At 39.0% G+C, this 15,250-nt stretch overlaps 1 protein-coding gene across 2 annotated transcripts in view; it reads right to left on the bottom strand.

The window, feature by feature from the left end:
* Positions 1-15,250, bottom strand: part of RAPGEF4 (Rap guanine nucleotide exchange factor 4) — a 307,950-nt gene that overhangs the window by 224,491 nt on the left and 68,209 nt on the right. For both annotated transcript variants that reach the window (XM_003907614.3, XM_009182453.2), the window contains exon 4: positions 7,468-7,614. In XM_003907614.3, coding sequence (XP_003907663.1) covers positions 7,468-7,614 — 147 coding nt within the window. The remainder of the gene's footprint in view (positions 1-7,467; positions 7,615-15,250) is intronic.

Below are 15,250 nucleotides of genomic sequence, written 5' to 3'. Positions count from 1 at the left end.
TATTTAAGATCATCAGGCTAAATAAACACGCTTCACTAACAGAAAGATGAGCCACCACTCACCCCCTGGCCCCACACACACCACAAACAAAGATAAAATCAAATTATGTCCCTGCCATGGTACATATTTGGGTCTGGTGGAACATAATTAGAAAAGCCAGAGATGTTTTTGAGCATAATTCCAAAATGCAAACAGTAACATGTAGTATTTCCCCACTCTCCCACCCTTCACTAAAAAATAAAAAGATCCATTCTGACCTTGTAGAGCATACGTCCTTCTTTTTCTGTCTCTCAAAGGTCTCAGACATCCAGTGAATATCTATCCTTTATTTGATCAGCAAAATGTACCTTCATTGCCGTTCATTCCCTGTTCGTGTCTACCACTGAGTGGATCTCAGTCCACAGAGAGGAAACCGGTGCTGATGGTTCTCCAGGAAAGCTCAGGCAGTCTAAGGCAATAAGAAAACACTTCCTTTTTTTTTTTTTTTTTTTTTTTTTAACTTTAGTTAGCTCCTAATAACTTCACTCCCTTCCTTTCTGGATTTGAATCATTTTGCCACTCCATGGAAAAGCTTGAAGACACAGGAATGAGACCCTGGTGCAGACATAAGTCCAAGTCATCGAAGCAGGCTTCCGCTTGGTTTAAAAGAATCAGAACTGTGAGGAGAAAGACTAGAGAACCAGCCAACAGGATGTGTGTGGCTGGAGTTCCTGGCATGAAGTCTTGGCTTTCATGTTTATTTTTAGATATATTTTTCTTAGTCCTTTGATGCAAATTTCTGGCCTGAGAAGTAACCCTACAGTACAAGCTCCAAAGTTGCCAAAAGTAAGCTCGGGCTCCTGACTTGGGAGAATACAGGCCCCTTGGCTTTGAGGCTCTGGTTACTCCCGATGAGGGTATGGGTCTTGGTCCCTGTGCATTATCAGGCAGGCAAGGGGCTGCCTTGTCTGCAGGTGGGCCACGCAGTCCTAACTCAATACCCAAGCCCATTACATATAAACCTGGAAAGCCTACCATTAATGCAAAAGTGAAACAACCTGAAATTGTTGGTATGGTGGGTAAAGCCACACAATTTACCTGAGAACTTCTGGGATATCTGTGTTCTGAGATACTAATTTTTAAGTATTTGGCTTTCATTTTTCTGACAGCTACAGACAGATAGAAACATCAAGCCTATTGGAACAAGAGCAGGTGCCTCTGGAAGGTATATTATTCTAACAGCGTTTTTAAAGCACCTTAGCAAAGGCTAAGCTGCTGTTGCTTCAAACAATCCTTATTCTCACTGTGGCTTGAAAGATTATTAATGGAAAAGGGATTTTCCCCTATTTACTCTAAAAAAAGTCAGTAAATAGAAGTAACTAAAAAGCTTTTTGGTTCCACAACTGTCAACATATCTGATAGAATCTTACAGAAAAATAAACATTCTGAAAATTAGGGAATAGAGACAGTCATAAACATATTTCTTCAACAGCATTCATTATTCTGATTAATATCCCTATTTACTAATGGCTTTTCTTAAGACAGAAACGTTAACTTTCTTATTTTTACCACTCAGTTTTGTATCTCATAAAGCATGAAATACATTTTCAGTCAGTTAACAATGTTTACTGAGGCCACAGACACATTTGAGGAGTAAATCTGATATGCCAATCATTATATCCAAGCAACAGCTCTCCATGACACATTTTGCCCTGGTTGGAATAAAATCACAATAGTATGTCAAGAGGCTTCCAGATAACAATCACAGCTAAGAAATCACTTTTATTGTGACAAGAGTCAGACTACAAATTTAAAACATTGCTTTTATTTTTAATGGCTCTGTAATTTTATTATTGTCTTTAATTTTTAAGAACATACTTATAAATATGTGTTATTATTTTGAATATGCTCAAACATGGCTCACGGTAACAGGGAAATTTTTCCAGAATGGTGTTCATGCAATTGAACTACAGGTAAACAGGTGGTAAACGCAAGTTCAAGGGCCTCTCAGAAGCATTTTTTATGGATTTAACCAAGAGCACCTCTCTAATCTACTTTCCTGAACACAGTGGACTTATCACCTCATTCAATTTCATGTATTTGAAATATTCCATGTAAAGATATCAAAACATGCCACAAACCTGAAATCATCCTCATACAAACACAACATCAGACAGAAAGCCAAGAAGAAAACCCAACAAAACCCTCACTGGTTTGTTCTAGCCATTGGAAACCCTCTTATACTCTCTGTGCTGAACAGAAATTCATGGACTTGGATAATAGATCAGTTTTGTATTTCTTCCAAGAGCTACTATCAATCATAAAATACCTATAATCTTAGATCAACTATTAATATAATAACTGCTCTAAGCTCCCAAACTTACAGTTAACTGCTTTGCCATTTAACTTCCTTACTGAGGGTAGAAAATGCCACTAGTGTCAAAGAGTTTAAATGTAAATTATAATTGTCTTAAGAACTAAAAATGGTATTCTAAGACTTTTAAATCCATTTTCTTCTGTATGTAATTCAGAAACATACTGTCTCCAATATTTATCTCTCTCCATCTCTGCCTCCTTCCTGAAATGTTACTGGAAAATGAGATATTTTATACCCTGGTTAATATTTTTTATTAAGTTCTAACATTAAAGCAGTGTAAATGGAGAGAGGCATTATTTACCAAATCTGAATAAACTTAACATAATTCATTCAAGCTAAGAAAATATGACCTGACTTTAAGATAGAGCAACCCAGCACCCTCAGATCTGACCAAAATTGGCAATTGAAACAGGGAAAGGGAGAAGGAAACCAGGTCATTTTCATTAGGAAAGATGTAGGGTACAAAAGAAAAAAAAGTGCCAAGCTGCTACCTCAGTTATATCTTAGGGAATATTTATTTTATTTGATAGATTTATAGAGACCATTGAGGAAATGCTTCTGATCACATTTATGATGATGATTTTTAAAAAATACTCTGAGTGTTGCCTATTTGACTTACAGCAGAATAGACAATATAAAGCAAGAGGTATTGGGGATGGAATAGACAATATAAAGCAAGAGGTATTGGGGATGGTTCTCTGAGGGCGCACCTGAGGAAGCCTAGGAAACTTGCCCTTGACCTGGAAAAGAAAAGGAATTCCCTAGCTTTGTGCTACCATTAAAGTCTCAAGTGCAAGATATAAAGTAGAGTATTTGCTCAGTCTATTAAAGGACTACTTTTTGACTGTGCTACCTGTTAGTGATTAGGGACCATAATTTTCAGTTAGAAGCAACTCAGAATCCTAACGGGAGTGTTCTAGCCTGCAGCCCCTATAAGTGACAGTAAAAGTACCTACAAGGAAACAAAGCCCAACATAAGAGTGCCTGCCATGAAATGAGCCCACCAGGACATTCCTCAAAAGCAAACACTCAACTGAGATGAACATGCAAATTTAGACACAGGGCCTCTGATTCAGAGGCCTCTGATTCTCTAATTTTTACTATTTGGAACCCGTCACCGGACACTGAACTCTGAGCACCTTACCTCCCTGATGGTGGAGGCCTTATCCAGTTGACCTTGCTGCTGTTTTCTTTTTATGTTTGCATGATATACATTTTAGTGGGTTTCTTTTTCTCTTTTTAAAAAAATTTCAATAGGCTTTTGGGGAATGGGTGGCATTTGGTTACATGAATAAGTTTTTTAGTGGTGACTTCTGAGATTTTTGTGCATCCATCACCTGAGCAGTGTACTCTGTACCCAATGGTAGTCTTTTATCCCTCACCCCTCTCTCCCCTTTCCCCCAAGTCCCCAAAGCCTACTGTGTCATTCTTATGCCTTTGCATCCTCATAGCTTAGCTCCCATGTATGAGTGAGAACGTATGATGTTTGGTATCCTATTCCTGAGTTACTTCACTTAGGATAATGGTCTCCATTTCCACCCAGATTGCTACGAATGCTATGAATTTGTTACTTTTTATGGCTGAGTAGTATTCCATTTTATATATATATATATCTCACAATTTCTTTATCCACTCATTGACTGATGGGCATTTGAGCTGGTTCCATATTTTTGGAATTGTAAATTGTGCTGCTACAAACATGCATGTGCAAGTATCTTTTTTGTAAAATGACTTCTTTTCCTCTGGGTAGATACCCAGAGTTGGGATCGCTGGATCAAATGGTATTTCTATTTTTGTTTGTTAAGGAATCTCCACACTGTTTTCCATAGTGGTTGTACTAGTTTACATTCCCACCATCTGATGCCTTCTGTCTGTGCTCTTACATTTCAGTGATGACTCAGGAGTCGGCCTGAATCCTGAATACGTAATTCTTCCCCCCTGTATGGTTCTTCCCCTTTGATATTCGGGTGATCTAGATGACTTAGGCTTCTGCTGACAGTATGAGCTTGGGTTTAAATTTTGCTAACAGATACCAGCACAGGATGGATTTTACCAGAACAAGGATGGATTAATTTTACTAACCCTATTATCTGACATATCAAAGAACAGGCGTTCTGGTTATCAAATATTTTGCAAGCATATTAGCGCTATATATGCCATGTATAGATCACCGATATTCCAATCATGCACCTAAAGTTATTTAATGATATATTATGCTCTGAGATTCTATGATTTTTATTTTCTGTCTGCTCTAAGTGGAACAGAAGCCCCTACCCTGAGAGCAGAAGCATACAGATTTGTATGTATGTATAAACATACAAACATCTGAGTATACCCACATACATACATATACATGTACCTAACACATGGGAGATACTCTGTATATTATGAATAAACGAATACACAATAAACAGAATTCAATCATTTTTATTCAGAAGGTACTTTAGAGTTGTATAATTTTTTAGGATTATCATGTACTGTATGTGCACAAGTGTGCCCGTTAATGAAGTCCTGGTTAACAGATTGCTAGATAATGGGGTTTACTGCATTTTCACTTTAGACAATTAAAACATTGATTGAGCATCTAATTCACACTCTACACTTAGTTGCATGAACAGGCAAATAAAATGAAACATCTGACTAATCTCTTACTCACTATGCGATTTCAGTCCCCACCCTGTAAAAGAGGTTAGACTAAAACCTATCTGCTCTTATCAACTCCAAATGTCTCTCTGAATGTTGTCCCCAGTACACTTAAGCCAATGGCAAAGGAGATCACAAATCATGCTCTGAGGTTACAGGTGAAGAGGTGGACCCACTGAACTGCAAAACAGGTGGCAAGGTTTTAGATAGCAAGGTATCTAAATGTCCATATCAATGTCCCTATTAAATATTTTTCCTCTAAGGGAAAGATCTGTAGAAAACAGTCCTAAAATGTACTCTGATACAACCTAACCAAGGGATCAAACTTAGCATCAACAGAGAAACCAGACATTATAATCCTCCTGATGTCCTTAGCATCACTTTTCACATTTTCTTGCCCAAAACGTTTGACTTGATCTAATCAAACCTTTAGCCTAATTTCCATTTATAGGAAACCCTGGGATAGAAGTGCAAAAAAAGATACCATGAGAAAAACAAGCAGACAAATCTTGAATTTGGGAGAAACTGACCTGGCCTTTTTAACAAGTCAATGCCATGATGGGGCAGGGGGAAAGTAAGAGAGAAAAGGAGAGGCGGGGGAGAGAGAGAGAGAGAGACTTAGATATAACAATCAAATGTAAGACATGGCTCTTTATTGGAGACTGGTTTGAAACAAAGCTATAAAAGATATTTATGAGATGATTAAGGACATTTGAAATACAGACTGGGTATTAGATAATATTAGGATATTATTAGTTTTATAGGTGAGATAATGGCACTAGGGTATGTAACAGGATATTCTAAGTTTTTTGAGATATATGCTGAATATTTAGGGAGAAATGTTACATGTCTATCATTTACAATAAAGTAGTTTACCAAAAAAAAAAAAAAAAAAAAAAAAAAAACAAGCAAAGCCGAAGCCAATATGGCTCCGCATTAACAACTACTGAATTCGGTGGGGGTGAATGGGTGTTCATTGTACTATTCTTTTTGATTTTCTGTCTGTTTGAAATTTTTTTTAATAATAAGTTTGTTTTAATGTTCACAGGTAGCAACCTCTTAGAAGCTTCCTTCTCAGCACTAAGGGCTCCTAATTAAAATAAATTTTTAAAATATTTCCGCAAACCATCCTCTCTCAGCAATTTGAGTAAGTCATTACAGACAAAAGTGGTTATAATGACACACATCACAGTTAGAAATCATTTTTGTTCTGAAAACCAGTTTTCCAAACTCCCCTTTTGAAAAAGACTTTTCAGTTTACCTTTTAAAATGAAAGATCCAAAAAGTGGCTTATTTGCCTCAAGCTTCGTCCCTTTGAATTGACAGAAAATCTCTCCACATACACCTCATGCAAACCTACTTTCGATTTTCCTTCCTAAAACTAGCTTTTGTCTCTGAACTTTACAGAACGGCTGGAGCTCTTTAATATTTTCTAAGAGAAATATTTCAAACAAGTAACCTCACAATTTATTCACTACTGCCAAGAATAAAAGTAACAGGTTTCACCACCAAGGCCTTCCAAGGCTTTGCATGACTTTTAAGGCAAAGCATCACTCATTCACCTGCAGGTTGGCTCCCTTAATGCATCTGCCATTTGTTTGGCTCTGGAGGAAACTATTTGATTACACAAAATTCTTTTTAGATCAGGTTTAAAATCTTAGCCACACTGGGACCAGTGGCGAAGCCTGCAGCTTGATGGGTTAACACTTGGACATACTGAGCTAAGGACAAAGACAAGGAGCAGGTTAAAATCAGAAGCTTAAAGAACTGAAAAGAACAAGTCTAAAAGATGCAAGGCTTAGCTGGGCCTTTATAAGTGCTCTATTTGCCATGACTGCATATAAGATGATTTATTCCTCATACTTCTTGTAAATTAGTGCAATACTTTAAGGGGCTCTGGTAAGCATCGGTAAATGCAAAAGCTACTAGGACCAGTTGCATCCATCCACTGCTGTGCCACCTATGCATTTTGAAGTTGGCAAGTAACCAGACATCTTTATGTACCTCCATTTTTCATATCTTATTATAGGGCACATCATTTTTAAAAGCATTTAAATGAAGCAGATGTTAACCCCATTCATTCCACTTTCCCAGGGAACATGTCAATGATGATTTTTAAAATGCAAAAGAAAATGTCAAAGTATTTTGTTCCCTGGTTAAGAATACATCTGTGGAAAAGGAGGGAGAAAATACATAAAACACTCTATGGTCATTCAAGAAATAATTATAAGGTATGTCAAACTACAGAAAATTGAGCAAGCACTAAATTAAACAAAAAAAAAAAAGGATGTTTTGTGTCAAAATGGCTTTTTCACTCACTCATTTCAAAAACAAGTTTTGAAAATTAAATTCCATGTACCAGCTCAGAACAGAACACATTAAGGCTTGACTGTAATGCCATTATCCATGTGGCAGCTCCCTTTCTTTTCTGAAACTGCATTAATTGACAAAGAAGCCTTAGGGCTCACCTCCCATAGTGCCTTGAAGTCCTTCTGCTCAATGCGGAGCAGTTCACTGCTCTCCCTGGTAACGATGGTTGCATGGCGGGGTGTGTTGTCCAGAATGGACTCTCCAAAGGCCGTCCCAATTCCCAGGGTACAGATGGTCACGGCATCCTAAGGATCCCAAAAAACTAGTCATTAGAAAATTAAACATGTAATGGATAGGTGTTTTCTTTCCTTTAACTGAAGTATAATTTGTCCAAAGTAAAACATCCAATTTAATCGTATAGTCCAACAAGTCTTGACAAATATATATACCAGTGTAATTACCACACAGATCAAGACAGACTATTTCTATCAACCCCAAAAGTCCCCTCGTGCCCCTTTCCAGGCAAGACCCTCAGACCACTTGTTCTGATTTCTGCCATGAAAAGATTTTGCCTGTTTTAGAACTTCATGGAAAAGAAGTCAGACGATATTCTCCTGTTTGTGCCTGGTTTCTTTTCCGCTCAACCTAATGTCTGTAAGATTCATCCATGTTGGTGCATGGATCCATAAGTTCTTCCTTTTATTCATGAGTAGTTTCCCATAACGTAGGTGTGCTTCAATTTGCTTATCATCCTCCTACTGGTGGACATTTGGGTTGTTTCTACTTTGAGGATATTATGAATAAAGCTGCCAGCAGGAATCTTACCCTTTTATACAACTACTATCTGTTTTCAGAAAAGAGGAGAAATCTATTGAAGCTGAGCTCGGTGGTTGTTTTTTTTTTTTAAGTTAGAGAGTGCAGTTACAATATTTCAATATGAAACTGGCACTGTCTGTCTTGACAAGATGAGGAAGCTGAGGGTCACAGTGCTGGATCTACACAGCCCCAGTTCACACAGTTGATAAGCAGTGGCGGGATTCTAACCAAATCTGACGATAAGACTACAAGATTTTTGTATCATGCTGCCTCCTGCAGCCACAGCAGAGTAAAAACAGCATCCGATGAAGTACAGTGTGACTAGTTTATAAAATGTCATGAATTGATGATTAAAAAGTTTCTTAAGGCGTACCAAAAAAAGTAATTTCCTCTCTGCATGCAACCCTGGTGATAACGTTTGGATTTAATCCTAACTAGTTTCAAATAATGCAAATAGCCACTAAAATCACCTGGACATTAATTTTGTAAGGCATTATAAACTAAGGGAGACACACAAGGGTAATCCTCTGAGTTAGAAAGCCCAGTTTTCCTTTCATGCATCTAATATACGATAATAGGCAAATGTTATTAAGATCAAGTTAGTGACTCTGTAACCACATTACTAAGACAAATGCCCGTAACAATTCAGTTCCTTCAACCATAGCAAATTGCTTCTGAACAGATATTACCATATAAAATTACGTTTGGGAAAATAAAATCAATAATATCTCAGAAAAGAACAAAAGATCAGGGAAGAAGTTAAGAAAAGCCTGCTAATAAATTTTCCAGAAAGGCAACTGCAAACAAATTCACTCAGGAAAATATCCCCAGAACTGAAATATCAGTAGTCAATGAGTTAGGTTTTTCTGAGCAATTTTTAAATGCTAGTAAACACACAAGATAGCTTATGATAAATCACAGACTTTCACAATTCTCTGGAATAGCAGGTTCCCTGAAGTTCCCACTAGCCTATTTCATTTTTCTATCACCTGAACCCTTCGGAAAGAATTCTTTTGCCTACTTTGTACTTTCCAGCATGTCTTAAAAAACTTGAAATGGACCCTAAGTAATACCACTAACATCATCCACATATTTTACATACATATGGTTATTTGCGAAGTATAATGCAAAAGAACTAGGAATCTCTCAGTTATTCCTGAGCTAGTTGTACAGTTTATGGATTAATCAGTCTTCTTTCTCACCTCCCATCCCCAACACGAGTAGTTTGTCACCAAACAGTACACAAAGAAATACAGAGGCTGGGAGACACAGGTGAGCCTGTCTTTCGCCAATAATCAACTCTTGTAATAAAGACGTAAGATTGGATTTGTTCTTGGATTTTCCCAGGAGATTTCGATCTGACTCATGCTTTATCACATACAACAAAATTTCATCACGGCAGTTCTGCCAACTGTACTCCTCATTGTATTTCTGTGTCAGGACCGCCTCTGTAAGCGGAAAACCACGCCAGTGAGTACCCAGCTGTAGTCATCGGCTCAAGCACTCTGGGCTCGTTTCAGGAATCAATTCTTCTACCAGAATTAAGTGTGGAATCAGCCCTTTCTAGATCTTCTCTTTCACACTGGGTCCACTCAAATTTAAGGACAAGGAGTCACAAATTATAAGATATGATCTTAAAAGTATGACTGGAAAACCTCACCTGAAAGGAGTATACTTTACAAGTTCAAACTTTACTTTCAGCAGATTTTGAGTATTTTTTAGGACAAATTTACTTAGAAATCTGAATGAATTTGGGAGGTATGGTTGGGCACTGGGATAATTGGGCACAGAGAAATAGAAGGTGCCAAGAAGAACATTTTCACCCTAAAGACTATTCACTATCTTTACAGTCTATGGGTGCTAGCCCTTATTTACATTTAAATCACAGGCAGGGCCTTGCAATGTGCCGACACAGTAATTTTCAAATAAAGAAATTGACATCCAAATGTTCTCTCACTTAGCAGTACCAATATATGTTGCTCAGCATGTATGCTGAAAGGCAGGGTAAGAGTGGACAGAATGAATGTGAGTGGGTATAGAAGCAGCACTCTTAGATGTCAACACTAACATCTGACCAGATCTCCATGGGTCAGGATTCCAAGTCTGAAACCCTATAGATGGGCTTAATGCCTGCCTTTGCCTGCTGCTGAAAGTGTCTGTTTCTGGATGTAACATAACCATTTCTTTTATGCTTACACATACTGCTCATGTCTCAACACTTATTTAATAGGGACTATTCAAAAGAACACTTTTATTAATTTTCTGCTCATTTGCAGATTAATATTCAGTGATGCCATCTGAAAGAAGATGTTTACAGTAACACAGAGACTGAAGAAAGCAATCAGCACCTATGCAGGGAACATGAAATGGTAACAGTGAAAGAATGTCCTATTTTGTCGTAAGATGGCAATTTGTTTTGAGAACTTTCAAAAGGGAAGTGAAGATTTAAAAACCTGACTTCAGTATGCGATGGTGGTTTAGCAGATGCTGCTGGAGCCCTGCCAGATTCCCCACTCACCCCTGAGGTCATCTGTAGCTTTCTGGATGGCCCTGTGCAGTGTGCCACTTCAAGCATCTGCACCCTCGCTCTGCCTGAGGGCAGAGTGCTGGGCAGTTAATGCCTTTAAGGGGCAATCATTGCCATGAGAGTGGTAGGACATGAGAGTGGGAAGATAAACACCCCAGCTTCCTTGCCCTTCACAGTTTCTCAGCGGGCCTCCTGAAGGAGTGAGCCCAGTTGCCCAGAGTGGAAACGCTCTTATTAGAACACTTTGATTGGCTTTCCTTTCTTCTTTGTCTCACTTTCCCACTCTGTTATCATACTTCCCAAGATCATCTCCAAAAAACCACTAGTAGCCAAATCCTTTTCTCCAGGTCTGCTTCTGGGGAAACCCAAAACACAGGGGTGGGTGAGCCAAGATGGCTGTGGGTCCTAAATTGCACTGAGACCTCTGGGGAGGTACCGGACCAAACCAGCATTCCCAAAGAGACTTCTGTAATAAGGACAGAGGCCAAAGTGTCACTTACCACTTGCATCAGACACACCGTAAGTGCAGTATGTTTTGGGTGACATATGGGAAGACTTCATTCTGTTAGGAAAACATACTGGGTTACCTGAGATCAATTCTACTAGATAACAAGGGCTGATGGGAACACACACACAAAATTGCCTCTGGCATATCACCGACATGCCATCTGGCTTTTTCCTCCAATCTGATCCAGCTATCTCATCTCTCAGTCCACTGGATCACTCCTTTTCCTCCTTACTTAATCATCCACCCACTCTTAGTCCCACTGTGCAGCAGCGTGCATGCTGATCTGTATGTGTGTGAGCGAGGACTGGGCCACACACTGGCCAAGTGTCTCAATGACGATGTCTCATTTGTTCCTCACAACAGGTGAATGAGATAATGTATTTAAACTGCTTTGCATAGTGCCTGACTCAAAACACATGCTTAATAAATTGTGGACACTCATACTAACACAATCCAACAATATCAATAGTACTATTGCTATTTTATAAGTTAAGCAAATCAGGCTCAAGGATATTCAGTGACTTGCCCAAGATGATGGCTAGTAAGTAGAAGAGCTGAGACTAGAACCTAGTCAGTCTAATGATCTACCCACATTCTTCTTAGATTGTCCTAGGAAGTATAAGTACCTCTTGGCCAAGGTTCAGTTAAGGTACCAATTTAATTCATATTGATTCTTACTTCAGTCAGCCAATCTGTATATTTATTGAATACCAAATAAGTCCAAATCATTAGGAAAATATAAAACATTTGGCATTGCTCCTCCTCTAATCCTCCAATTCCAATATTGAGGTCCACTTGATCCTCCTTAGAGGATCAAATCTATCCCAGGCAATCCTCTTATTCATTAGGGGAAATTTAAACAATCACAAATGGGTAATTAAGAATTGAATTGAATCACTCATGCCTGTTATCCCAGCACTTGCTGGAGGGGAGGTGAGAGATTTGCTTGAAGCCAGGAATTTAAGACCAGCCTGGGCAACATAGCAAGACCCCCATCTCTAAAAAAAATAAAAAATTAGCCAGGCCTGGTGGTGTTTGCCTATGGTCCCAGCTACTCATGAGGGTGAGGCAGGAGGATCCCTTAATTCCAGGAGCTCAAAGTTACAATGGGCTATGATCCCACCATTGCATTCCAGCCTGGGAGTCACAGCAAGACTCTGTCTCTAAAAAAATAAAATAAAATCAGCATTTCTGCTTTTCCCACTCTGATCCTGTGCCCCAGTTCTAATAACTGAGTTCTGACCCTGGTTGGAGAAACTAAGTTTCTGTCTTTCAGAGTCTCTGCCTCGCTAACCTGCCAGGTACCCTAATTCTTCTCAAAGTCACAGTATCTTGTCCTGACAGCCCTTCCTGGGTCCCAGTTCCTCTCTGGCAGTCCTTCTGTGGCCAGACCTCTTAGGCAGCCTGCCCGCTGCCCATCTCCACCGCTGGGCCTGCTTTTGACTGCCGCCCATCAGCAGGCCAAGCCTTATCATGCTACCCCTGGTTAGAACAGCCTCGGTCCTCCCCACACTAACCTGGGGGCTGTGTTACACCACCTTCCTGCTTCCTCTGCCCCTCCTGCCCAGCACTGCCTGAACATGTCTTGGAGACATTTCCCACCTCCATCATGGATGCCCCCCAGATTCCAGGTTCTCCTCCTTTACCCAGCCGGGCACCAGCTGAAGTAAGTCATGAGCACTGTCTTGGCACAGTGTTTTCAGTGGGATATGCAGGGTCCAGTTAACTTCACTCATAAAAGCTTGCATTAGGTAAGTTAACAAAGATGGCGATGAAGCCGCCCATGCTGGAAGGCAGGGCATCAGGCAAAGGACTCCCACGTGGAGGCTAACCACGGTCAGAACACACAATGCTCAGCAGGGAAAATCCCCCAGAAGCAGCACAGTAGAACAGCCAGGGGCCTTGGTAGACTTAATTCAAAACTTATCTCTGCCAATGACCGACCTGTGGACTTTGGCAAATGTTCCCCAGAGCCTCAGTATCCTCATTTGTAAAATGGGCACAAGTTTTCTTGTAAGATCATTAGCAGTATTAAATAGAAATAAAGTAGTACACAGAATCCATATAGTGCTGTTTAGTTTCTGGCACATAATAGGTGCTCCATAAACAATGGAAATTATTATTTCTAACTTAGTCACATACATGTATGGGTTATCCATATTTCTAAAAAGCAAAGCGGTTTTTTTCTGTCATTTAAATAATAGAGAATCTCTATATTCATTTCGTTAATCTTCAACTAATGATGGCTTTCAACACTTAAATTCCAAGTTTCTCTGTCCCCTAGTCTGGATGTCAAGTGGATTGAATGATCTGCAAAACACTTCAGCTCTCTGGGGGAGCTTGTATTCAAAGGAGCCCTTCTGACAAACCCTGCTGTAAATCAAAGAATCCTTTTGTACTGCAACTAATCACCCCTTAATTTATCCGCTTTGTGCATCTGAGTTATGGTACACTGGGTTTTCTTAAAGCAGGCATTCTCATATGAGGCATTTTATTTGTTTCATTATAAATATAGTAAACAGTATGGAAATGGGAATGGTGTTAAGAAAGCCAATGGTTATGTGTCACTGATAACTAAGATTGGTAGCCAAGCTAAGGTACTTGTGCCTTGCAAATAAATAATGTCTATAAGCATCAGCTGAAATCCAACTTACGCAAGTTATAGGTATTCTGATGGAATTTAAAATAGCTAACAATCAATTAAACAGACATAAGAATTCTCTGTGGTAAGTGCATCAAGATTTTCTAAAAATTGTACTGTAACTTCAAGGGCTATCAGATCATCTTATTATGCACATTTAACTCACTTCCATATTCATGGATCAAGAAGAGTTCATTGTCTCATGGCAAATTTATTGTTTTGGACATATATTGAGTTAACACCAAGGGAAAAATAATTGGTCCTTTAAATGTGTGGAGACAGAAACATATTTTTTTCTTTCTTAGAGACGAGGTCTTGTGTTGCCCAGGCTGGACTGCAGTGGCTATTCACAGGTGTGAACATAAATTCTTACAAGGCAAATGTTTTTATAAGTTTTATTTTAGGCCTATAGGCAACACTTGCCATTAAGTTTCACAGCACCTGGGATTATTTCACAAACTTGAATTTAGTGCTGGAATTTACTGAGTGCTCCAAGTCATCTAAAGTAATAAAATTAAATGGAACCCAATCTCTTAATTTTTCAAGATGTTAGATTGTATGTGCTGTCAGAAGCATTTCCTGCCAAAGCAAGAGGGCAAAATACTTCTCAGGCAAATGTGTTTTCTAACAAACAGCAAAGACAAGAGTTGTTGCATTTAGAACACTTCCCTGGAATCAGTACGTTCAACAAAGCTTAACAAGACCAGGCAAGCCCGCCGCAGGAAGATTTGATGAGAATGGACTAGCATTAGCATTCTGGTAACTGAATCAGGGAGGCCAGCCTCATTTCAGTGGAGAGCCAGTCTGTCCAGCATTGTGACGCAGTTTTGCATCCAACCACCCAAACAAAGAATTACATGGCAACAAAACTAAATACAGGATGCAGGATGCTCAATAAACTCCCAATCAGCTCCTAACAAATAGCCTGACCTGAGCATAGACAAGTAGGAAGAGATTACAAACAACTGCTGTGGACTTGGCACTTTTCACGTTTTATGGGCTCAATAAATGTGCTCAGAAAAAAATGTTTCCAATGATGGCAGTGTTCTCTGTTTGAAAATAATGGAGTGAAATGAGCGAATAGAAGAATCAGAGAGGCAAAGAGAGAAAGACAGACAAAGGTAGAGAGATCCACATTACAGTGAAACACATGTGTTCTTCAAATTTTGTAAACAAAAATGCAATGCTTAAAAACATATTTGTTACTGTAGAAGGAAAAAAGAGAAGGCAAATAAAAGCATATTATTTTACTTTATGGAGAAAACTAGTATGAGATTTTTTTTCTGAAATTGAGCTAAAATGTGCCAGATAATTTCACAGTGACAGATGAAGGGATGAAATTAAGTGATGACCAAGGCCAAGTGCAGCCCAGATTCTCTGATCCATGAAATGGCTGAACAATATTGTTAAACTTCTACTGTTTCAAATCCCAAGTACATTTCCTGCATT

This window comes from Papio anubis, chromosome 10 (genome assembly GCF_008728515.1).
Source record: "Papio anubis isolate 15944 chromosome 10, Panubis1.0, whole genome shotgun sequence".
Lineage (NCBI taxonomy): Eukaryota > Metazoa > Chordata > Mammalia > Primates > Cercopithecidae > Papio > Papio anubis.
This window is presented reverse-complemented; position numbering and strand designations above follow the sequence as displayed.